Below are 24,687 nucleotides of genomic sequence, written 5' to 3' on the forward strand. Positions count from 1 at the left end.
ATGAATAAATATAAAATAAAATAAAATAAAATAATACATGTACTTTGTGCTTAAAATGAGTCTAAAATGCAGAATAATAGTTCAAAATAGTTAAAAGTTAAAACAGTTGTAATTACTGTATACAGCTAAAAACCGCTTGTGAAAATTAAAATATTAAATTCAATAATGTTAAAACATATTTGTTAAATGCTGTAAAATATTTATCTTATATTTATGTTGTTTTATTTTTGTAAAGTAATGTGTTTTTATAAAGTTACACTAATGTTATAACAGGCATATTGTTTTGAACTGCTTTTACAGTGGTTACTATTAATCGTGTAAAAGTTTTTTTTGTGGTGAATTGTATTTAAACCAGAGCAAAAATCCTAATAAAACTAAATCATAATTATTAATGTAATAATAGCCTATAAGGGACCCACAACAATTAAAAACAAAAATATTCAAAAATGTACTGTCCTTGTTTTTTAAATAGTTAATACAAATAAGATTTGTGTGATATTTTGACCACTCAAATAGGAAATGTCCCTAGTTTCCATTTCAGAAATCTGGTCACCTAATTCAAAAATAGTTATCTGCATGATGCCTGCAGCCTTTAGGGTCAGTGATGTTTAATTTAAATTACATGTAAAATAAAGACATGTTATGTCAGGGGTCTCAAACTCAAATTGGCGGGGGGCCATTTCTGTGATTGACACCTCATAGGAGGGCCATATTAACATTCAAGCGCAAGAAAGCACAAAATTTCAGAAAATTTACTTTCCTTTGCATTATTTCTCATTTACTTCAAATTTCATTAGGCCTACTAAAAAATTTTATACCTATACTATAAATATTTTATTTACCATACTAAATGTAAACAGCAGTGTCTCTCTCATTGTTACAGAGTGTAATATAATACTATTACTAATATAATACTACTCATAATACTACTAATATACTAATATAATACTACTAATATAATACTATTAATTGCAATAGTCTGGTGCAACTTCTCACATCCAACAAGGTGCATGGAATAAAAAAATTTGTAATTTAGGAACAAAACCAGCAACACTTGTGGCGTGGAGGGGTCAGAAATAAACAAAAAACTGGAGCTATATATATCAACTTTATTTTGCCAAAAAATAAAAAATCTCTCATTGTTACATACACATTATTAATTTTTAACATTTACACAGCTGAGACACAATTGTCCAAGATGCCGTTTGAGCATCGGTAACGTTTAATAGTTGCATCGACGCTCGCGATTTAAAGTTGAGTGCTTTTACTGTAATTTAGGCAAGCGCGCTCATAATAGAAGCGACGCGGTTGAGAGCGCGGCTCATGGTTGCATAGCAACGGCAGACACCACTGGAGCGAAAGCGCATTGGAAAGAAGGAGAATGCGGCGCGGCCGCTTATGTGACGCGATATGTGAATGCCCCCTTAGAACGGCGACTTTTTCTTTGCATATCAGACCGGTAGCAACTAGTGAATAATAATAATAATAATAATTTAGCGGGCCGGATTATGTTTTATTTTTGAGATCAGTTGCGGGCCAGGTAGAGGGGGAGGGCGGGCCGTAAATGGCCCGCGGGCCGACGAGGCTGAATCCAGCTTCTTATTCGCAGCTTCTTATTGACGCTATCCGGTCCACCTTAAAAGACGCGACGCTTCCGCGTTTGTAGCTTCTTATTCACGCTCAATTTAGGGACAGTGCGGTTTTTCTCTTTTTCGCGCTTTTTTGAGGTATTGTGTTGCTTTTTGTGTCTATTTTCAGAAACAATTTTGAAATGCAAATAACACTGATATATCAGCGAAAATAGGCTGCAAAATTATAAAGGCACATAAAATATAATTAGTATTCTTTGTTTATATGTCATCAGCTCAACTTGAAGGACCATGTAGTTTTTCTCTTATTCACGCATTTTATGCTATTATTGTCTATTTTCAGAAAAAAAAAAAAAAAAACTATTCTGAAATGTAAATAACACAGAGATATCTGTGAAAATTACTGTAAAATTACAAAGGTATATAAAAAACAATTACATCATTCTTTTTGCACGTCATCATTTGAATGCATTAATGAATCAATTGAATAAAAAATAATTCAAGCAAATATTACAGATTTCAATATCACAAGGTAGAAACTATACCAGCTCCAGCTCGGATCGTTATGAAGACTTCAGATGAAGGACTCCAGAACATCAAACATGGATGATTATACAAAATGATCATGTTATCATTGCTTTGCATGCACACTACTTTTACTTAAAAGAAGTAAATACTACAATTTGTATATCTTACAACTGTATGTTCTGATATCATCTCATAAAAGAAGACTGTTGTGTTTTTGTCACATAGAAACATTAATTTGCTGTAAAGCTTCTTTTGAAATATGTATAGTGAAAAGCGCTATACAAGTGAATGTGAATTAAATTACCTTTGAGGGCGTGTTAAAAGTTGCACTGGGGCCTTATTCCCAATGTACTTGGCTGTCACCATGCACATTTTCAGACATTTTTACTGTAGCATTTTAAAGTTATGGACCCATGAATTTGACAAATGTGACAATACAGTTACAGGAGAAATTGCACTATTGGCCCAATTGGAGGGGCTATATCTCAGCTGCCTTTGAGGGTGCGTTAAAAGTTGCACTAGAGCCTTATTCCCAATGTACTTGACTGTCACCATGCACAATTTCAGACATTTTTACTGTAGCATTTTAAAGTTATGGACCGATGAATTTGACAAATGTGACAATACAGTCACAGGAGAAATTGCATTATTGGCCATATTGGAGGTGCTATATCTCAGCTGCCTTTGAGGGTGCATTAAAAGTTGCACTAGAGCCTTATTCCTAATTTAGTTGACTGTCACCATGCACATTTTCAGACATTTTTAATGTAGCATTTTAAAGTTATGGACCGATGAATTTGACAAATGTGACAATACAGTCACAGGAGAAATTGCATTATTGGCCCAATTGGAGGTGCTATATCTCAGCTGCCTTTGAGGGTGCGTTAAAAGTTGCACTAGAGCCTTATTCCCAATGTACTTGACTGTCACCATGCACAATTTCAGACATTTTTACTGTAGCATTTTTTAACAAGTTATGGACCCATGAATTTGACAAATGTGTCAATACAGTTATAGGAGAAATTGCATTATTAGCCCATTTAGATTCACTATATCTCAGCTGCTTTTGGTGTTAAGTTGCTTTTGTCAAATTCATGGATCCATAACTTTAAAATGCTACAGTAAAAATGTTGAAAATGTAAAACATTTAACGCACCTTCAAAGGCAGCTGAGATATAGCGCCTCCAATATGGCCAATAGTGCAATTTTTCCTGTAACTGTATTGTCACATTTGTCAAATTCATGGGTCCATAACTTTAAAATGCTACAGTAAAAATGTCTGAAAATGTGCATGGTGACAGTCGAGGACATTGGGAATAAGGCTCCAGTAAAACTTTTAACGCACCCTCAAAGGCAGCTGAGATATAGCGCCTCCAATTGGGCCAATAGTGCAATTTTTCCTGTAACTGTATTGTCACATTTGTCAAATTCATGGGTCCATAACTTTAAAATGCTACAGTAAAAATGTCTGAAAATGTGCATGGTGACAGTCAACTACATTGGGAATAAGGCTCTAGTGCAACTTTTAACGCACCCTCAAAGGCAGCTGAGATATAGCGCCTCCAATTGGGCCAATAATGCAATTTCTCCTGTGACTGTATTGTCAAATTTGTCAAATTCATGGGTCCACAACTTTAAAATGCTACAGTAAAAATGTCTGAAAATGTGCATGGTGACAGTCAAGTACATTGGGAATAAGGCCCCAGTGCAACTTTTAACGCACCCTTAAAGGTAATTTAATTTACATTCACTTGTATAGCGCTTTTCACTATACATATACATGATATCAGAACGTACAGTTGTAAGATATACAAATTGTAGTATTTACTTCTTTTAAGCAAAAGTAGTGTGCATGCAAAGCAATGATAATATGATCATTTTGTATAATCATCCATGTTTGATGTTCTGGAGTCCTTCATCTGAAGTTTTCATAACAGGCTGGATCCAAGCTGCAGCTGGTATAGTCTCTACCTTGTGATATTGAAATCTGTAATATTTGCTTGAATTATTTTTTATTCAGTTGATTCATTAATGCATTCAAATGATGACGTGCAAAAAGAATGATGTAATTGTTTTTTATATACCTTCGTAATTTTACAGTAATTTTCACAGATATCTCGGTGTTATTTACATTTCAGAATAGTTTATTATTTTTTTCTGAAAATAGACAATAATAGCATAAAATGCATGAATAAGAGAAAAACTACACGGTCCTTCAAGTTGAGCTGATGACACGTTCAATAAACAAAGAATACTAATTATATTTTATGTGCCTTTAAATTTTGCAGCCTATTTTCGCTGATATATCAGTGTTGCATTTCAAAATAGTTTCTGAAAATAGACACAAAAAGCAACACAATACCTCAAAAAAAGCACGAAAAACCGCACTGTCCCTAAATTGAGCGTGAATAGAGGGTATGCACATGACGTCACCGTCGACCGTTACGACTGCGGTCACGTCCACTGAGTGGCAAAAGACTGAGCGGCAGAATTGGTTTTCAGCGTGAATGTCCCGAAAAACACACAAAACACATCCAAAACGGGAAAGAGCTTTGTGATTGACTGTACAAATAGCTTTGACACAAACCCTGAGGTATATATTTAAAGACCGCCGAAAGCTACAGAAAAAAAGAAGCAAATGGATCACTGTAATTCACAGAAACAACTTGACTTCAGCAGATAAACATGGATTTGCAGTAATCATTTTGTGTCAAATTGTTGGATTTTGAGGTAAAATCATACCGTATATATTGTATTGTTATATATTATGTTGACAACTCATCAATTAAATATTTTCCATCTTATATTCTGCATAATTGGGTGTTTTTAAATAAACAACACTGACAAAAACTATACTATAAAACTATATATGTTTTAAGGCTGGACAATATGACGATATAAAATTGATATAAGTGATTACGCGGATTTAAACCTACCTATATTGTAGTTATATAAAATATTCACATGCAGATTTGCTTTATGTGTCTCCCCGCTGTCGAAATCAGGCACATATAAATGTCAGGAAACACGATTCCTGGCTGGATGCAATATCCATGGATTAGGTTTATTTGACAAGTTGTAAGGAACACATTCAATTCCAACCTTTAGTGTAATTCGTCAGTTTTACTCGCGTTTTCGCAGTTTCATCTATTAAATCCAGTCACGCAGCAGCTTCTTTTGCCACTCAGTCCAGCTGAGGGAGCGCGCTTTCGGCGGGAAAGTGACGTCGATGCATACCCTCTATAAGAAGCTACAAACGCGGAAGCGTCGCGTCTTTTAAGGTGGACCGGATAGCGTCAATAAGAAGCTGCGAATAAGAAGCTGGATTCAGCCTCGTCGCAGGCCGGCAGTTTGAGACCACTGTGTTATGTTATATTGTGATGTAATGGTGTTTTCTGGCAGGGACTGAAGAACAAAGTATTTTTATCAGCTGAAAGGCAGAATACAAATGCTTTTATTAAGTTAGATAGACATTATATAACAGCTTCAGGTTGTGTTTTAGTGTTGGTAACATGTCCCACACAAACTTAGTAATCGTCCCACATTTGGTTTGTTTGATGGTGGTCACCCTAGCACAAGCTCATGTGCATTTAAAGCAATCCACCCACAAAAACGGCTTGATTTTGCTCATACCAAAATCTGGGCCAATTTGACAAGCTATAATAAATTATCTGTGGGGTATTTTGAGCTGAAACTTCACAGACACATTCTGGGGACACCAGAGACTGATATTACGTCTTGTCAAAAGGGGCATTATAGGTCACCTTTAAAAATGTGCTTTGTACCCTTTTCTATTTGCTTAGAGGCATTTGTAAACTGCAGTACTAAATTTTAGCAGAAATAAAATAACTTGAAATTTTCAACATCTTTTCACATTGTCTTTTCACACCAAATTATAGAGAGTAGTATCAATAACAGTATCGATAAGTACCGGTATTGATAAGCGGCATCGCTAAAATTCAAACGATACCCATCCCTACTTTTGAGTTGATAATGCTCAATGACTTCGTCTTTTTTTTAGAAAAAGGAAAACAAACGCACTACCGTCTGAGGTGCCAGTCAGGAGAATACTTAATTAATTGATTGTATATTTGATTGGGATTAATTGTATGCACCTGTTGATTGCCTATTTATGCTCTTTCCACTTGGAGTGAAAGTATACCTTGACAAAGGCTTTTTGCCGAAACGTTGGTTAATAAACTATTCGCAAGTTGAGTGTGCGGTCATATATTTTTTATACACAACGACTTCGTCAAACAAGTTAGCAAAACTGAATTAACAAGTTAGACAAAACTGTCTGAATTGGTTCACGAATCAGTTTGAATTATTTGTTAATTTCCCTGCACACTGTGGATCGAATGAAGTGGTTTGAAAGCAAATCTGCAAATGCATCCTACTGTTTGCCAGAGATGAAGATCATTATTAGGCCTAGTTGAACATCTGCATGTGCTGTCTTTGAATGACTTTCATACAGGTAATACACCAAGTACACGATACTGCTACTACAAAGTATTGCATTACCATATGATCCTGAAGTAATGTCCAAAGCAAAACATATATATATATATATATATATATATATATATATATATATATATATATATATATATATATTATATGATTTAAAGTAACAACTAGCTACTTGAGTAGTTTTTTCATTGGATACTTTTTTTTAATTATTATTTTTACTTTTACTCTTTTACTTTTGAAATAAACATTTCTATAAGAACTTGTACTTTTACTTGAGTACAGAGTTTTATTGAGGCATTCAAGTCATGTAAGAAAGATTGTATTTACAAGTTGGAAACACATGAATGCCACCACAAAGTCATAACTAAACTCTGGATTTTCTATGAGCTCTTGAGTTTCCGTGTTGTGGCATGTAGAGAAAATGGGGGGATGCAGTGCCCATATTTCACAATAAATTTGTTGAAAAAAAAAAAAAATTATATATATATAATTTTTTTTTTTTTTTTTTTTTCTCAAACAATAAACCTAGATGCAAGTATAAGAATGTATGATAGTATTGTAAAATTACAAAAATTAAAATGTCAATTTAGTTTATAATATCTCAAAGGTTAAATAAAATAATATTATAATATATAATAAAGCAAACACACTGATGCCCATTATTCATCATTTTGCAGAAGTAGACTAAAATATATATATATATATATATATATATATATATATATATATATATATATATATATTTATTATTATTATTATTATTTTGTAGAGAAGGTGGCCCTCTTGCTCTGACAAAATAAGTGATTTGAACATGGGACTGTATTGCAGAAACTTCACGTCTTAATTCTTGACTAGGATTCTGACTAAGTCATGACTTCCACTCTCCACCTTATTTTGCAACGCGGAACTAAGCATCTTTTTTCTTTATGTGCAAGACTTCCGATTTATTAATAACATAAGAATAACAAAGTGCAGTAAAACTGTGTAGTAAAAAAACAAAAACAAAACAAAACCCCTCTAAAAACCAGTGTGGTCATGATTATGATTATGAAATTCTAATAACATGATCACAATTCCAGTTTTGCAATATAAAGCAGCTAACGGACTGATCAAGTAACTGGAGGCTAATGCCACATGGAGTCAGAAACATTCGAGTTGCAAATGGCCGTGCCAGCTCTTTTTGTTAATCTTTGTAAATCTGTCAAGATGATTTTAAAATCACATCACATTCACAAGTTAAATAAACCAATATGAACAGATAAATATGAACACAGACCTTAAACACTTTTCTTTGAATCGGTCAAATGACGTCTAGTCATGGAAAGGAGCATTCTAAATTTCGATTTCGCTTTGGGTGTTCAAATAAATCCTGCGGGAAAAAAAACTGTGATTGGTCCATCCCGTCACCAAGCGACTGTGATTGGTTCGCCGTTCGCCATCCTCGAATCAGGTTCAGTAGCCGTTTGTATGGACATTTTTAACCCTGTAGATGTCAGTGTGTCATAAACCTGATCAACGCCACTCTCATCACCTCGGATTATAAAGTTTTTCAGTTTTGTTTTATTTTATTTATTTTTTTTTTTTTTTTAGAAACGGTGTTATTTGTCAAACGTCCATCGACTGAAACGACTAGTGATTCAGAAGCACAATTACACTCACCTGTGTGAACTCACCTGTGTCATGAGGTGAAACTCAATCCCTCAGATCAGATCAGAAACACACTACAGTCTTCACTGAGGAGCGCTTTACCTGCTCTAAACGAGAGTTTGCCGTGTTTCATGGGGAAATAAGTCTAATGACCGAAAATACTCGTATAGGATCTACCTTATATTTCTGAAAGGATCTCGAGTTTCTTCCTTCAGGAGTTTCGTGTCTGTTCTTTGACAGGTTTCTCTTTCTGATCATGGATTGGGGTTCAGATCTTTGGGTAAGTTCATTACCTTTAATCAGAAATGTTCTTCAGTTTGAGCTTTCCAGACACTGTCTACTTGGGTAAAGTTGGTTTTATATTCGCACATTCGGACATCCGTATTCAATAGCCTTGTTAATCGCACTACATTGGACAATAAGTGGACATTCACAAGTAAATATGCCATTAAAACAATACTTGCCTATTTTGATCGACTGTGAAAAATGTTGTAAGTTGACAATCGTTGGTTGTCAATATCATGTCGCTGCTTAAAATTCGCAAACATTAATTTATTGCACATTTATTGGAAAGTCTGAATTTATCAGAAGTCAGAATGTGCGAATATAAAACCAACTTTGCGTGATGTTGAGAGGTCATATAAGGTAACTATAACGATATAATAAAAACATTACATATTTTTGTATTCAGAAACAGTAGACAAAGCTAAAACCGTGAATGTGAACGCTTCAGTACAAATACATTCATTTGTAATTAAAAATGTAGCCTAACATCGCTGATTTTTATTTTGATTATTTATGAAGGTTCAAATAAAATTTAAAAAATAAAGTAAAATAAAATAAAGTGGTAATCGCGGAATGAACCGTGTGTACTTGACTACACTGAACAACAGACTGAAACTGGAAAATAGTGCAAAAATAGTGCTTTTCTAAAAATGCTTTGTTACTTTAGTATTCTTTAAGTCACGTGACCGCTTGACTGTGATTTCCTTTCACTGTTTGAGGTTTTCACAGTACAGGATAAACTGGTTTAGGGATCTCAGACAAACTACTGGAATGATTTCAGGACCAGAGGGAAGTAGACCATCACCTTCCTGCTAAACTACATGAGTCTAATGAAATCTTAAATAAGAACTGTGTGTCTAATGAATGCTTAACCATTTTGGGTTCAGAATCAAAATGTGCATGTTCCTGTGCAGTAGGAGGAGGTTATAATATTCATAATTAGCTATAAAAACAATAGAAGTTGAATGAATTCATGCTTGAATCCAAACGTGTCATGTGACTCATCAGGTCTCTTGTCACAACTAGTGTGAAGTGGATTGACCTGTCAAGCTAGTTTGAGTGTGTGCACGTGGGAAAAGAGCTACACACACACACACTTAACAATGTACCACACCTATTCTCAGACCAGACTGTCCTACATACCAGAAACAGACATATAACACGCTGTGTATGGTGTGTGTTTGCAGGACCAGCATGACGTGATTGAAAGACACACTCAGAGCGGACTGGATCTGCTGGATCGATACGTGAAGTTTGTCAAAGACAGAGCCGAGATTGAGCAGAATTACGCCAAACAGCTCAGGCAAGAGACGGCTTTGTGTTTGTGACGCCACAAACCCCCAAATATCACCATCCTTGTGCGAGAGTCGAGGGAGAAACCCCATTTCTACACTGTTTTCTTATAAAGAGAGGCTCATGAATATTAATTAGGCCACACAGGTTGAGCAACATCAGCTCAAGCCCTCTTATATTTGCTTATGCTTCATTTTGTTTTTCAGGTCAACAGAAAGCATGTTGTTTTGTCATGAATCTGTCATTTGGAAAACCACTAGTGAAATATATTCTACAGAACTGGTGCAAACGTTTTAAAAATATATATATTTTCAAGGTAGATGTAAACAATCTTAATAGGTCAATGTAACCCTTCTTATTAACCTCTTAACTGTCATGATCCCGTTGGCGGGAGATATTAGTATATCTTTTTCCGTGTAGATGAAGAGTTCACAGTTATCTTGTGCTCTTGAAGCCTCTGCTGGTCATGTTTCTCCTCGGTTGAACCTGTTTTATGTGTGTTTCCCTGAAGGAATCTCAGTAAGAAATATTCCAGACGAGGCATCAAAGAAGATCAGGACACAAAGTGAGTGAACCGGCTCTCGATTGCTCGATTAAACATTGATAATCAGCATTCCTGTGAGTCACATACAGCGCTAGCAACACTGAGATCACGGGTTCGATCCCCAGAGAATGCTTGAACTGATCAAATCCGTCAGATGCGTGACTGTAAACGCGGTGCTGTTGACCGTGTGTCCGTAGGTTGACCAATCAGCAGGCGTTTCAGGAGGTGCTGAATGAGCTGAACGAGTACGCGGGTCAGAGAGAGCAGCTGTCCGAGAGCATGACGCTGAGCATCTGTGTGGAGCTCAGCAGAAACCTGCAGGAGCTGCGGCTGGAGCGCAAGAACGTGAGCCTCACCATAAAACACTCTGAACTGACTCTGTCGTCGTTTACCTGCAGAACATCTGGTGCCTTGATTAAGATGTCCTGACCCTGAAACTCATGTTCTCTGTTGTAGTGTCTGTGTGAAGTTAAGAAGGCTCAGCAGAACCTGGAGACGTCCTTCAAACAGCTGGAGATTGTGAGGAAATTACTATAAATAATAATTTATTACCAATTATTAAAATATTTATCAACCTATCAACCGTATGAAATGCACAACATCGCTGTATGCTGTGTCAAACGGACATGCGCTCAGGTCAACAAGCCCACGAGTGAAAGAGACGCGCTGAATGAAAGTGCACGTTCACTCTCTGACAGCAGAGGGCGCTGATGGAACAGCAGAAATGCAGTGGTTACCCCGGAAACCCCGCAAAATTAAAGCAAAAATTAAAACAAAAAAAAAGTATAATAATTAAAAACTATAGTTGTGTCTCAATGATACTAAAATAACACTGGTTTGCAGTAGTTTTAATAATTAGGATAATTTATAAAATTATAGCAGTAAATATGTTTTACGGTATGAAAACAGGTTATTAAAAAATCAGGTTATTAAAATATTTGCAATATACTGTGGATGGAACAGCTAAATTAATTTCTGCTTATTTTTATTTTAGTCTAGTTTAGTTTGTTTCCGGGTAATGAAATGTTGAGTTTAAATTTTAGCCAGTTAGGTTTAAATTTTTCAATTTTTAATATTTTTAAATCTTTAAATATTAACCTAATTATTTTTTTCTGTAATTAATTGCAATTAAAAACTTTGGATTTTTAAATATTTTTATATTGCAATAATTTCACAGTTATTGTCCAAATGAATGTAGAAACATCTTAAAGACATTATATTTTGAATATTTGTATAATGGCATCTTTTTATGAATGAAGATCACTGATACTAATACTGTACTGATGAATCTATGAAAAACATTAATTATAGACAGCTATCAGTTTCAACATTTATTAGACTTTAAAATAATTACTTTTAATTGAAGTGAACTTAAAATAATCTTCAAATAAACTCATTGTAATAAATGTCATATTTACCTGTCTAACAGGTAGGAAAATCTAAATTGAATAAAGTTATCAAACACTTTACAGTCTTCACTGCATAAATTATAAATGAAATATAGATTAATCCTTATTAAAGCTACAGTTTTCTCTGTTACCTTTGATGAACATTAATGAGATCATCACAGCAACTGGTTTATTAGGCTGCTGTCACTTTAAGAGCTGCTGCCGCCGAACATGACGTGCGTCTCATTTCCTCACAACTCTTTAAGTTCATTTAAGACGTTGTTAAACTCACTTAAGACTGCTCTTGTGATGATACGCCACAAAACGGCCATTTTGGCATAATTCTATTTTGGCATAATTCTGTGTGTTATTGTTCATTCAAGCGCAGAAGAGAACTTGATACTGGCGCGCGTCTTTCTGTGTGTGTCACATGACACGACATTCACAGACAGCGTGTTCTCATTTGTCTTGTGGCGCTTGAATGGTTTAAAAGCATTTGTGTGAATAAGAACGTGATCATATAATGTAACACTAGACAAATTATTACGGAAAAAATGGATGCTGCGTTAATTGCGTAAAATCTTTAATGCATTAAACTGAAAAAATGAACGCACTAATTTTGACAGCACTATTAATTTTCTTTAACAATAAAAGAAAAACATGAAATCATATATGGTGTACAAATATACACAAACAAACAATATTTAATGTGATGTTTTCGCACTAGATGCGATCATGACTGACTGATTTCTTGTCATTTATACATGTGAGTAATTCAGAACATGTGATAATATTCAAAACATTTACAATATACTGTGGATCAACTTATATTTTGGTTTGTTTTGAGTTATGATAAAATATTTTAAGTTTTTATTTCATTTAACAATTCTTTTTTTTTCCACTTTAATTTTCTGTAATTCAGCCTCCATACACACAAAAGAAATATGAACACATGCATCCCTGCAGCAGATCACTTCATGACTTATCGATTGATTGATTGATTGATTAATCTATTTCTAACCAGAGTAAGAAGCGTTTTGAGAAGGAATGGAAAGAAGCAGAAAAGGCCAATCAGCAAACAGAGAAAGTGCAGCAGGACATAAACTCGACTAAAGCAGACGTGGACAAGGTACAAGAAACCCCACACACTTCATATCACCTGTGCTGTGGGTTTGATGATGCATCACGTGTGTGTGTGTGTGTGTGTGTGTTTCAGGCCAAACAGCACGCACACGCTCGCGTCCACATCGCGGACGAGAGTAAGAACGAATACGCTTCACAACTCCAGAGATACAACAAGGACCAAAACAGCCTGTACCACTCAGAGATTCCCTCCGTGTTTAAGGTGCGTCGTCATGTGGTTTGACCGTGAGAGAGAGTCGATCTGAACACAATATCTCACACTTCCTGTCTGTGTTTGACAGAAGCTGCAGGAGCTGGAGGAGCGGCGCATCCGGCTGCTGGCCGGCGGATATGTGCAGTTCTCCGAAACCGAGAAGAACATCCTGCCAAACATCAACAAGTGTTTGGACTCGATCATCAGCACCGGGAGGAAGATCGACGAGAAACAAGTGTGTGCATATTTATTTATAATGTTAATATTTACATATAGGCATGTGACGGTATCACATTTTCATGTTGCGATTAATTGCTGAAGCTTTTATCACGGTATACGGTATTATCACGATATTGAAATAAGTTGCAAAAAAAGTGTTTTCATAGTATAACAGGTTTAAGAACTCTATTTATAATAACAAAAATAACTCTGAATGTTTAAATACAATACACCAAAAATATATAAAGTAAAATTAGTAACATTAAATAAGAATAATTATTGCTTTAAAAGTATTTTTCATTGTCAGTTTGGTAATAATGAATGAACATGTTAACTAATGAAGCCGTATGTCTCAAAGATTTACTGAACAATAACACATAATCAGAACATTTCTAATCATTAGTGCATGTTGTGGTCCAGATTAAAATATGAAAATGTTTAAGTTTGAAAATAAATAGTCTTTAAGTATTAAGTATTTGGTGCTGTGATGAACAACATTGAGATGACAAAAAACTGAATGTCTGTTTGAAGCATTTTAAAAACTTTGTTTGTGGGGTTTCCGGGGTAACCGCTGTATTTCTGCTGCTCCATCTGCTGTCAGAGAGTGAACACACACTTTCATTCAGCGCGTCTCCTTCACTCGTTCCGCCATGTGCTTCTCATGCATGGCAGACTTTGGTGTCTTTTAAACTCTGAGCACAGATTGAGACTGTATAGGAGACTCTTGAGAAAACGACTCCAGTAATCTAACGAGAAACAAGTTTCCATTCGACCTCTTCTGTTTAGGAGAAACTACTAAAGAGATCTGATACGTGATTGAAGTTAGAAGCACACAGATTTGACCTGCGATGTGTTTGTGTGTAGGACACACTGGCTCTCATAGAGCAGTATAGATCAGGCGCGGCGCCCCCTGCTGACGTGGAGTTTGAGGATTACAGTCAGGGAGTCAAACCTGCGGCGTCTGACAGCGCGCCGCACCTGCCGAAAGTCCGCATCAAACAACTGTTTAAGAAAAACAAGGTACGCACACATCTCAGCGTCTGTGAACGTCTCACACTAGATGAAGAGACAGCTGCAGATCTCCACATTTTGTTTCAGCTCTTTGAAACAGACAGTATATATTACATCTGTGAATGTGTTTGAATTTTCAGGTGACGTCTCCTGATAAAAACATGGTACGGTGAGCAGCTTTATTCCCTGCATGACATTTACCTGTTTATACTCATTTAAAGACCCAGTGAATGCTGACTGTGGACATGTGGTTCTGTAGTTTGGTTTGATTTCAGCATTGATCTCTTCAGAATGATCTCATGCTTTATTTCTAATGTTGAAACGAGCTTCACATTTCAAGTTGGCTAAACGTAAAATTTGAAGGCACTTACTTCAAGTTGGAAAAACTATTTAAAGAGTAAAGAAGTAAGAAAAGGTGAATTACAGCTTGATTTATGCTGTGAGGTTTCACTGCATAAATAAATATTGATAGATTCATCTATCGGAAAAATAATCAATAGTTCCAGCCCTGTTAACATCTAATTCACAGCAGGTGCTGAAATTATTCTTGAGAACTTCTGGTGTGCAAATAAACATGAATAATCGACACAATTATTCATATACATTATAAGAATATGTGTGTGTTTGTGAAGCCGTCTTTGGTGGAGGATTTCTCCCGTCTTCCTCCGGATCAGAGACGGAGACGTTTGCAGGACAAGATGGATGACATACAGAAGGAGCTGCAGAGAGAGACGGAGCAGAGGTTGGAATTATTAATTTTACCTGTTTACATGAAACACAGTCACCCTGCAACGCAAGAAAGCCATTTTTATGAGACGTTTTTAAAGAAGAAAATCCAGAGTAGTGTCAAAACATTAAATAAAGAATTAAAAGTTTATTTCGTAGTATGTGCCTAAATCTGCAGTATAATAGCAATCCAGCTGATTTTCATTTCCTTTAACATTCAGTAAAATGTGAGCGTGAGTTAAAGTTGAATAACATCCCATATTTCAGTAAATTCTTTTAACCCTTATAGGGTCTTTGGGGTCTGCACAGACCCCAAACGACGTTTGCTCAAATAAAAAAAAAATGTTCTCTTTGTCCAAATGACATGAAACTTCATACAGTTGTTAACACTTTCTAGATCTACAAAGAAAAAAAATTGGAGTGATATCTTGTTTTTATGTTAGTGTAAAAAAAAGGGTCACACTCAGGGTCTTCGGGGTCTCCACAGACCCCAGGCAACAAAATGTAATTTTGTAACAAAATAATTGTTTTTTAAAAAACAAATGTAATTTTACTCTGTTTATTAATGTTTTTACTTCATATTTGTGTAGTTTTTGGAGGATTTGTCATATCTTTTAAATTTATATAAATAAATAAATAAATATTTTTTTTATACAAAAACAGCTTATTATGTAAAATTCACTTTATAAAAGACCCACATTTCTAACTTTCATTCATGGGGATAACATGGATAATTTGACATGGTTTAGTGTGAGATTTTTGCCCATCTTTTGGAAAATGCAGTTTTAAAAGTAAAAAAAATATCACTTTCACCAGTAGACGGCAGCAGAGCTCCACTATTTGCTATGTGCTATTTGACTGACTGAAAGACATCTTTTCACAAGTATTTTTCAGTTGGATTTATATCTAAATATTATGAAATCACAATTATGACAATAAAAGACAATAAAAATTACTTTTTATCAAAGTTTAGCATTTTTTTGTACTGAAAAAAATAAGTTTTTCAAAAATGTTGATTCTGAGGATGAATTTTGTCCATTTTCTAAGCGGAGTCTCATCACAATGTAACAATATTGGAAAAAACTGATTTTTTTCATTACAATAAATACTAAACTTTGACAAAAAGTAGCTTTTATTGTTATAATTGTGATTTCAGAATATTTAGATATGAATTCAACTGAAAAATGCTTGTGAAAAGAATGTCTTTCAATCAGTCAAATAGCAAATAGTGGAGCTCTGCTGCCATCTACTGGTAAAAATGATTTTTTTTTACTTTTATAACTGCATTTTTCAAAAGATGGGCAAAAATCTCACACTAAACCATGTCAAATTATCCATGTTATCCTCATGAATGAAATTTAGAAATGTGGGTCTTTTATAAAGTGAATTTTACATAAAAAGCTGTTTTTGCATAAAAACAAAAAAATTAAAAAAAAATATATTTTTTAATTTATTTATATAAATTTAAAAAATATGATAAATCCTCCAAAAACTGCACAAACATGGAGTAAAAACATTAATAAACAGAATTAAAATTACATTTGTTTTAAAAAAACAAGTATTTTGTTACAAAATTGCATTTTGTTGCCTGGGGTCTGTGGAGACCCTGAAGACCCTGAGTGTACTTCCCAAACGAAGACTGCACAAGAGTTAAGAGTTAATGTGCCTCATTATACCTTTCATGTCTGTGAATGTCTTCAAAATTTCAAAGGTAAATTGAGTTTTTGTCTCCCAAAAGAAAGAAGTGATTCTGAACTGAAACAAGTTGTCAGTAATTCAGTCTCACTTCCTGCTGAACCTGTGTAGGTTTGTAAAGATGCTCCGCCCTCAATCACTGTAGTTGTATCTGAGACTGGTAGAGTTTGTTCGTGTTGTTCACGTTGAGAAGACGCTGTTTTCTGCTGCCAAAGAGACTGATACGGTAAAACTGACGCCATCGTTACTGTTCGTATCAAGAGCTGAGATTCAGATATGATAATGAGTGTCTGGTTTATGACCAATCTCAAGACTGGAGCATCTGACCAATCACAGTAGAGCAGCGCTCAGAAAGGCGGGGTTTGGAGAGACCGAATCCTTGATCGAAGCGTTTCAGACGCTGTGAGAAAAGAGCTGATGCTGCAGTGGATATTATGAGAGAATTAAAGTGATTTTGGTCTTGGGTGAATGTGAACCTGTTGAAGGAGACTCTAAACAACATTAGGAAGCTTTAATTAAATTAACAGGAAATAAAATGTAACGTGGCCAAAAAACTGTCAGTAGGTTTATGCCAATGAGTTGAAATCAAAACTGTCAATTCTTGTTTTTTATGGAATATTGCAGTGTTTATTATCGGTGCACATAATTATTGTGTTGAATTCATGTTCTGGTAATCTTGAATCAGAATATCTTCTCCTCCCTCTTGCAGCATCACTTCTCTTCTCTGATGACTACATTTGTTCTTGTTTGAGCAGCCGTTTCACTCGGATATACGGCACAATATAGAAAAAAAGACCAGCGTGACTTACGTTTTATCTGCGTTTATCAGCTTATTAAGTGTAATCGGGTTAAAACCGTGCATGTAAACCCAGATACACTAACTGATCCTGTTTCTGTGAAACCATCTGATCCACTTTAACACCGTCTGTCTGTCCGTCCGGCAGCGAGGCTCTGAAGAAGATGAAGGGTGTTTATGAGCAGAACTCGCAGCTCGGAGACCCGTCCAGCCTTCAGCCTCAGATCACACAGACCGCCCATAACATCGCCCGACTCAGAGGAGAGCTCAGCAAATATCAGGTATTTACACACTTCATATTCTGTAATATTACTGATCCATCGTCACTGACACTATCAAACATGAACTGAATTGATCTCAGTAATGACTCTATTGTGTTTTTACAGCAGAATTCGTTTCATATTTGATGTTTGCATCAGTGATTCTGTTCATTATTGTGAAGTTGTTGTATAAAGTGCTGTATAAACACATATAAACACATGTATGTTCATCAGGTTCAGCTGACTGAAGCCGGCGGCGAGACGCTTCAGTTCTCTCCTGCCAGGTCAGTCCATCATCAAACACGTGTGTGTGGGATTGTGTGTGCTTTGAAAACACTTCTAGGTCATGAAGGTCATTGTAACGTGTGTCACAGTATCATTTTGACACGTCAGCTTGTGTGTGTTTGTAGTTCGGAGTATATCGCTGTGCTGAGCGAGTCCAGCGTGTCTCCGTCAGATAACATCTATGAGTGCGGATTTGATGAGGACTTTGACGTGGACGTTCCCATCGGACAGTGTAAAGCGCTCTATGACTTTGACGGTGAGATCTGTGTGTTTTCTCCTCTTTCTCCTCATTCACCCAACAGAGAGCCAATGAAAGATGATTATGCCATAATTTTGACCTTTCATGTCATAAATATGACTTAGTATGTCAGTTTCGATTTTTTTTCTGTCCTAATTGACATTTTAAGTAATACTTTCAGCTTTCCAATAAATAGTCATAATTTTAACCATCTAATGACTTAATATGCCATTTTCGACTTTTCATCATAAATGTCACAATTTTGACTTTTTCAATCTTAATAGTTATTTAAAGTAATAATTTAAACTTTACATCTAATAAACATGACTTGAAAAGTCAAAATAAAGACATACTATAATTATGACTTAGTATGTCATAATTTTGACCTTTCATCTCATAAATATGAATTAGTATTCGACTTTTTCTGTCCTAATTGACATTTTAAGTAATACTTTGTTTTTCATCCAATAAATAGTCATAATTTTGACTTTTTTATCTAATAATGTTTTTATTTTTGTCTCAGTTGTCATTTTAAGTAATAATTTCAACGTTACATCTAATAAAGTGTCATAATTTCAACTTTATATTACAATTATGACTTAATGTCAGTTTCAACTTTTTGTCAGTTGTCTTTTTAAGTCATAATTTCAATTTTACATAATATGATTTAAAAAGTCAAAATAATGGCACACTATCTCATAATTATGATAATCCTAAATATAACTTTATACGTCATAATTTTGTCCTCTTATGTCATTTTAAGCCATAATTTTGACTTGGTATGTCAGTTTTGACTTTTTCTGTCCTAATTGACATTTTAAGTAATACTTTCAGCTTTCCTATAAATAGTCATAATTTTGACCATCTAATGACTTAATATGCCATTTTCAACTTTTCATCATAAATGTCACAATTTTGACTTTTTCTGTCTTAATTGTCATTTAAAGTAATAATTTAAACTTTACATCTAATAAACATGACTTGAAAAGTCAAAATAAAGACATACTATAATTATGACTTAGTATGTCATAATTTTGACCTTTCATCTCATAAATATGAATTAGTATGTCAGTTTCGACTTTTTCTGTCCTAATTGACATTTTAAGTAATACTTTTAGTTTTTCATCCAATAAATAGTCGTAATTTTGACTTTTTTATCTAATAATGTTTTTATTTTTGTCTCAGTTGTCATTTTAAGTAATAATTTCAACGTTACATCTAATCAGGGTATCCGCGGGTCCTTAAAAAGTCTTAAATATATTTTTCCTAATAAAAGGCCTTAAAAAGTCTTAAAATGTCTTAAATTCAGATTGGATAGGTCTTAAATATTTTTCGTTGCATTACCGCAAAAATGTTTTATGTATGTTTTATGTTTTCTAATACGTCCCCGACGGAATGGGCCAGAGCTGGAGAGCGCAGCTCATGGTTGCTTAGTAACGGCAGACGCCACCGCAGCGCCCGAGCGCTTTGGAAAGGAGAAAGCGGCGCCGACGCGTTTTCCATGTGTTTTTAGACGCGACATATGAACGGTTCCTAAAAGAGTTCAAATGGGTCAACGTTCCAAATGCGAGTAGAATCAGCGCTGAAATGTGTTCGGTAACTTTTTATGAATGGTGGTGGGAATTTAATATAGGCCTATAATTTGCAACGGCTGTGATGTAATTATATAAATAATAGTCTGAAGGTGCTGCATGTTTGCTGTAGCAGCGGTGTTTTCATTTTCGATTCACTGTAAATGCTACTTTGTTTGTGACGTTTACATTTGCATTTGGGAATGCAATATTAGTCATTAGAATCGTTTATAATTCTGTTGTTGTTTAAGAGAAGTTTCACAGTCACATGATTCTTCAGAAATGCTGATTTGCTGCTCAAGAAACATTCACTATTTATATTATTAAGGTTAAAATGCAGTTTTTGCTGCTTAAAATTGTTGTAGAAATCCAATTTAAACATTTGTGGTAAGATTTAAAAAATTGAAAAATTAATACTTTAATTCATCATACTTTAAAGTGATAAAGTGAGTGAAGAGTGAAGACATTTAAAATGTTACAGAATATTTCTATTTAATAAATAATATATTTGATAAATACATGTAATAGAATTTCAAATAAATGCTGTTCATTGAACTTCCTATTTTTCAAACAAATATCACCATTTCCACAAAAATATGAAGCAGCACAACTGTTTTCAACATTGATAATCAGAAATGTTTCTTGAGCATCAAATCAAATTGTAATAATTTCTGAAGGATCATGTGACACTGAAGACTGGAGTAATGATGTTGAAAATGATCACAGGAATAAATTACATTTTATAAAATATTTTTTATAAAATATAGAAAACGTTTTTTATTTGTAAGGATATTTCACAATGTTGCTGTTTTTACTGTATTTTTGATCAAATAAATGCAGCCCTGATGAGCAGAAGGGACTTATTTTAACATCATTAATTGTTTCAAAACATTTTGCAGGTACTTTAATAATAACAATTCTATCAGTACATTTAATATACAGGTCCTTCTCAAAAAATTAGCATATTGTGATAAAGTTCATTATTTTCCATAATGTAATGATAAAAATTAAACTTTCATATATTTTAGATTCATTGCACACCAACTGAAATATTTCAGGTCTTTTATTGTTTTAATACTGATGATTTTGGCATACAGCTCATGAAAACCCAAAATTCCTATCTCAAAAAATTAGCATATCATGAAAAGGTTCTCTAAATGAGCTATTAACCTAATCATCTGAATCAACTAATTAACTCTAAACACCTGCAAAAGATTCCTGAGGCTTTTAAAAACTCCCAGCCTGGTTCATTACTCAAAACCGCAATCATGGGTAAGACTGCTGACCAGAAGGCCATCATTGACACCCTCAAGCGAGAGGGTAAGACACAGAAAGAAATTTCTGAACGAATAGGCTGTTCCCAGAGTGCTGTATCAAGGCACCTCAGTGGGAAGTCTGTGGGAAGGAAAAAGTGTGGCAAAAAACGCTGCACAACGAGAAGAGGTGACCGGACCCTGAGGAAGATTGTGGAGAAGGACCGATTCCAGACCTTGGGGGACCTGCGGAAGCAGTGGACTGAGTCTGGAGTAGAAACATCCAGAGCCACCGTGCACAGGCGTGTGCAGGAAATGGGCTACAGGTGCCGCATTCCCCAGGTCAAGCCACTTTTGAACCAGAAACAGCGGCAGAAGCGCCTGACCTGGGCTACAGAGAAGCAGCACTGGACTGTTGCTCAGTTTTGCATGTCATTCGGAAATCAAGGTGCCAGAGTCTGGAGGAAGACTGGGGAGAAGGAAATGCCAAAATGCCTGAAGTCCAGTGTCAAGTACCCACAGTCAGTGATGGTCTGGGGTGCCATGTCAGCTGCTGGTGTTGGTCCACTGTGTTTTATCAAGGGCAGGGTCAATGCAGCTAGCTATCAGGAGATTTTGGAGCACTTCATGCTTCCATCTGCTGAAAAGCTTTATGGAGATGAAGATTTCGTTTTTCAGCACGACCTGGCACCTGCTCACAGTGCCAAAACCACTGGTAAATGGTTTACTGACCATGGTATTACTGTACTCAATTGGCCTGCCAACTCTCCTGACCTGAACCCCATAGAGAATCTGTGGGATATTGTGAAGAGAAAGTTGAGAGACGCAAGACCCAACACTCTGGATGAGCTTAAGTCCGCTATCGAAGCATCCTGGGCCTCCATAACACCTCAGCAGTGCCACAGGCTGATTGCCTCCATGCCACGCCGCATTGAAGCAGGCATTTCTGCAAAAGGATTCCCGACCAAGTATTGAGTGCATAACTGAACATAATTATTTGAAGGTTGACTTTTTTTGTATTAAAAACACTTTTCTTTTATTGGTCGGATGAAATATGCTAATTTATTGAGATGGGTTTTCATGAGCTGTATGCCAAAATCATCAGTATTAAAACAATAAAAGACCTGATATAAATAAAAGATAAAGACCCCTATATATATATATATATATATATATATATATATATATATATATATATATATATATATATATATATATATATGTGTGTGTGTGTGTGTGTGTGTGTGTGTGTGTGTGTGTGTGTGCGTGCACGTTTCCATCGCAGGTTTGGTCTTAAATTTCATGTAAGGTGGTATTAAAAAGGTCTTAAAAAGTCTTAAATTTAACTTGTTCATATCTGCAGATACCCTGTCTAATAAACAGTGTCATAATTTCAACTTTATATTACAATTATGACTTAATGTCAGTTTCAACTTTTTGTCAGTTGTCTTTTTAAGTCATAATTTCAATTTTACATAATATGATTTAAAAAGTCAAAATAATGGCACACTATCTCATAATTATGATAATCCTAAATATAACTTTATACGTCATAATTTTGTCCTCTTATGTCATAATTTTGACTTGGTATGTCAGTTTCGACTTTTTCTGTCCTAATTGACATTTTAAGTAATACTTTCAGCTTTACAACCAATAAATAGTCTAATAATTTTGACTTTTTATCTCATTTTTTATTTTTGTCTCAGTTGTCATTTTAAATAATAATTTTAACTTTACATCTAATAAATAGTGTCATAATTTCAACTTTATATTATAATTATGACAATGTCAGTTTCAACTTTTTGTCAGTTGTCTTAAGTCATAATTTTGACTTTTTCTGTCTTAATTATCATTTTACGTAATAATATCAACTTTACATAATATGATTTGAAAAGTCAAAATAACGGCACACTATCTCATAAATATGACCATTCATAAATATAACTTTATACGTCATCATTTTGTCCTCTTATGTCTTAATTTTGTCATTTTAAGTCATAATTTAGACTTTTCATCTCATACATATGACTTGGTATGTAATAATTTGTCATATTTATGATTTACAAAAGCATGATTTTTTTCCTTACATTTTAACACTGTATTTTGTGTGTTCTTACCTTGGCATTAAATTACAGAAAACTAACGAGTGTTTCTAATACAACTGTAAATTTGACATCTTTCTTTCTTCTGACTAACATAATCAATATCTCGATATTTGGTTCCTCTTTTGGAAAGTCATTGAAGCACTGTTGTTTTTCATTTGGGGCAGCTGGGAACACAAATATCTTTGTTGTAGAAGTTCACCCAACTATGACGACTTCTGCTTTAGAGAGCCACAGAAACGTCAAACGAGTCTGTTTCACTTGTTCGTTCTGTGGGTCTGATTCACCCAACAGAGAGCAAATCCAGCCAGTCTTCCCATGAGCCTCTATCTGAGACGTGTGTGTGTGTGTGTGTGTGTGTGTGTGTGTGTGTGTGTGTGTGTGTGTGTGTGTCAGGCAGCAGCGAGGGCGCCGTGTCCATGCAGGTGGGTGAGCAGCTGAGTCTGATGGACGAGGATCAGGGCGACGGCTGGGTCCGAGTTCAGAGAGCCAATGGAGACGTGGGATATGTGCCGGCGTCCTACATCAAGATCATCTGATCAGCTGCCTTAACTGATATCATGTGACTTGGTCACTCCATGTACTCGTTTGTTTTTATATTATTAGGGGGAGTGTTTTTACTTTCATGTTGCACATTTTTTGTTCTCTTTCTTTTCTCTCAGTATGTTTCTGCTGGTGATTTTCTGCGCATTTGTAGTTTTAAAGATCATGTTCATTGTCTTTTCCTGTTGTTTAATTATTGCAATTTGAGCAGAAGTCTTCGTATCAAATTGAGAACAGTCATGTGTGCTCAAGCGTTTGACTCTGGTACTGTGTGCCACAGTGATCAATGACTGTCATGTTAAAGGTCTGTTCACCAGAATAACTGTTACTGTTAGCTGTTAGCCTCTACACTGACACACAATCATGTTCTGTTTATTCTGATTGGCTGTCAATGTTTTACCGTTGATCGGCTGGATAAAAAAAAACTCTTTTAAAGTGTGTTCCTCTAATAATTATCATTATAGTTTTTTTGCTATTCTTTTATTATGCCCATTTACAAAAAGAAGAACGATAACTATAAAGAGAATTCAGTTTCAGTAACTTTTTTTTAATAGAAATTTGTCTACTTTGATAACTTTACAAACCCTTGAAAATGTTCTGTGTACGTCGTCTGCCATTTTAAATACTGGAGCAGGATGGATTCTGATTGACGGTCAGTGTTTTCATCGTTCAAACAATATATCGTTCCTCTGTGTTGATGTTATAGTTGTAAAATCTGCTATTCTTAATTTTTTCTTTTATCGTCCTTGTTGTGAACGGGCCTTTAGAGCGATTACTTAAACTCTGTTGTGAACGGCCCAAAGGTGTTTAACATTTAGATTTTAAATTAAAACCAAGAATGTTTTAAAACAGGGTATTACTGTGGTGTTTTTTGGTGCTTTTTGAACATAAAATGGGTTGTGAATCTT

The 24,687-nt window shown here is 35.0% G+C and overlaps 1 protein-coding gene across 3 annotated transcripts; it reads left to right on the forward strand.

The window, feature by feature from the left end:
- The first annotated feature begins 7,876 nt into the window (after positions 1-7,876).
- On the forward strand, positions 7,877-24,628 carry trip10b (thyroid hormone receptor interactor 10b). Of its 3 annotated transcripts, XM_048195084.1 has the most exons (16): positions 7,877-8,037; positions 8,475-8,514; positions 9,707-9,822; positions 10,324-10,377; positions 10,554-10,701; positions 10,813-10,875; positions 12,769-12,873; positions 12,961-13,089; positions 13,169-13,315; positions 14,164-14,319; positions 14,451-14,474; positions 14,943-15,052; positions 17,676-17,808; positions 18,022-18,071; positions 18,198-18,328; positions 23,633-24,628. In XM_048195084.1, exons 1-16 carry the CDS (start codon positions 7,892-7,894, stop codon positions 23,773-23,775), a joined length of 1,695 nt encoding a protein of 564 aa, XP_048051041.1. In that variant the 5' UTR covers positions 7,877-7,891; the 3' UTR covers positions 23,776-24,628. The 3 variants fall into 3 exon arrangements, with proteins under 3 accessions (XP_048051041.1, XP_048051040.1, XP_048051042.1); XM_048195083.1 differs by having other exon boundaries at positions 12,769-13,089; XM_048195085.1 differs by lacking the exon at positions 7,877-8,037 and adding an exon at positions 8,051-8,272 and having other exon boundaries at positions 12,769-13,089.
- The last annotated feature ends 59 nt before the right edge of the window (positions 24,629-24,687 follow it).

This window comes from Megalobrama amblycephala, linkage group LG7 (assembly GCF_018812025.1).
Source record: "Megalobrama amblycephala isolate DHTTF-2021 linkage group LG7, ASM1881202v1, whole genome shotgun sequence".
In the NCBI taxonomy this organism is placed as follows: Eukaryota; Metazoa; Chordata; class Actinopteri; order Cypriniformes; family Xenocyprididae; genus Megalobrama; species Megalobrama amblycephala.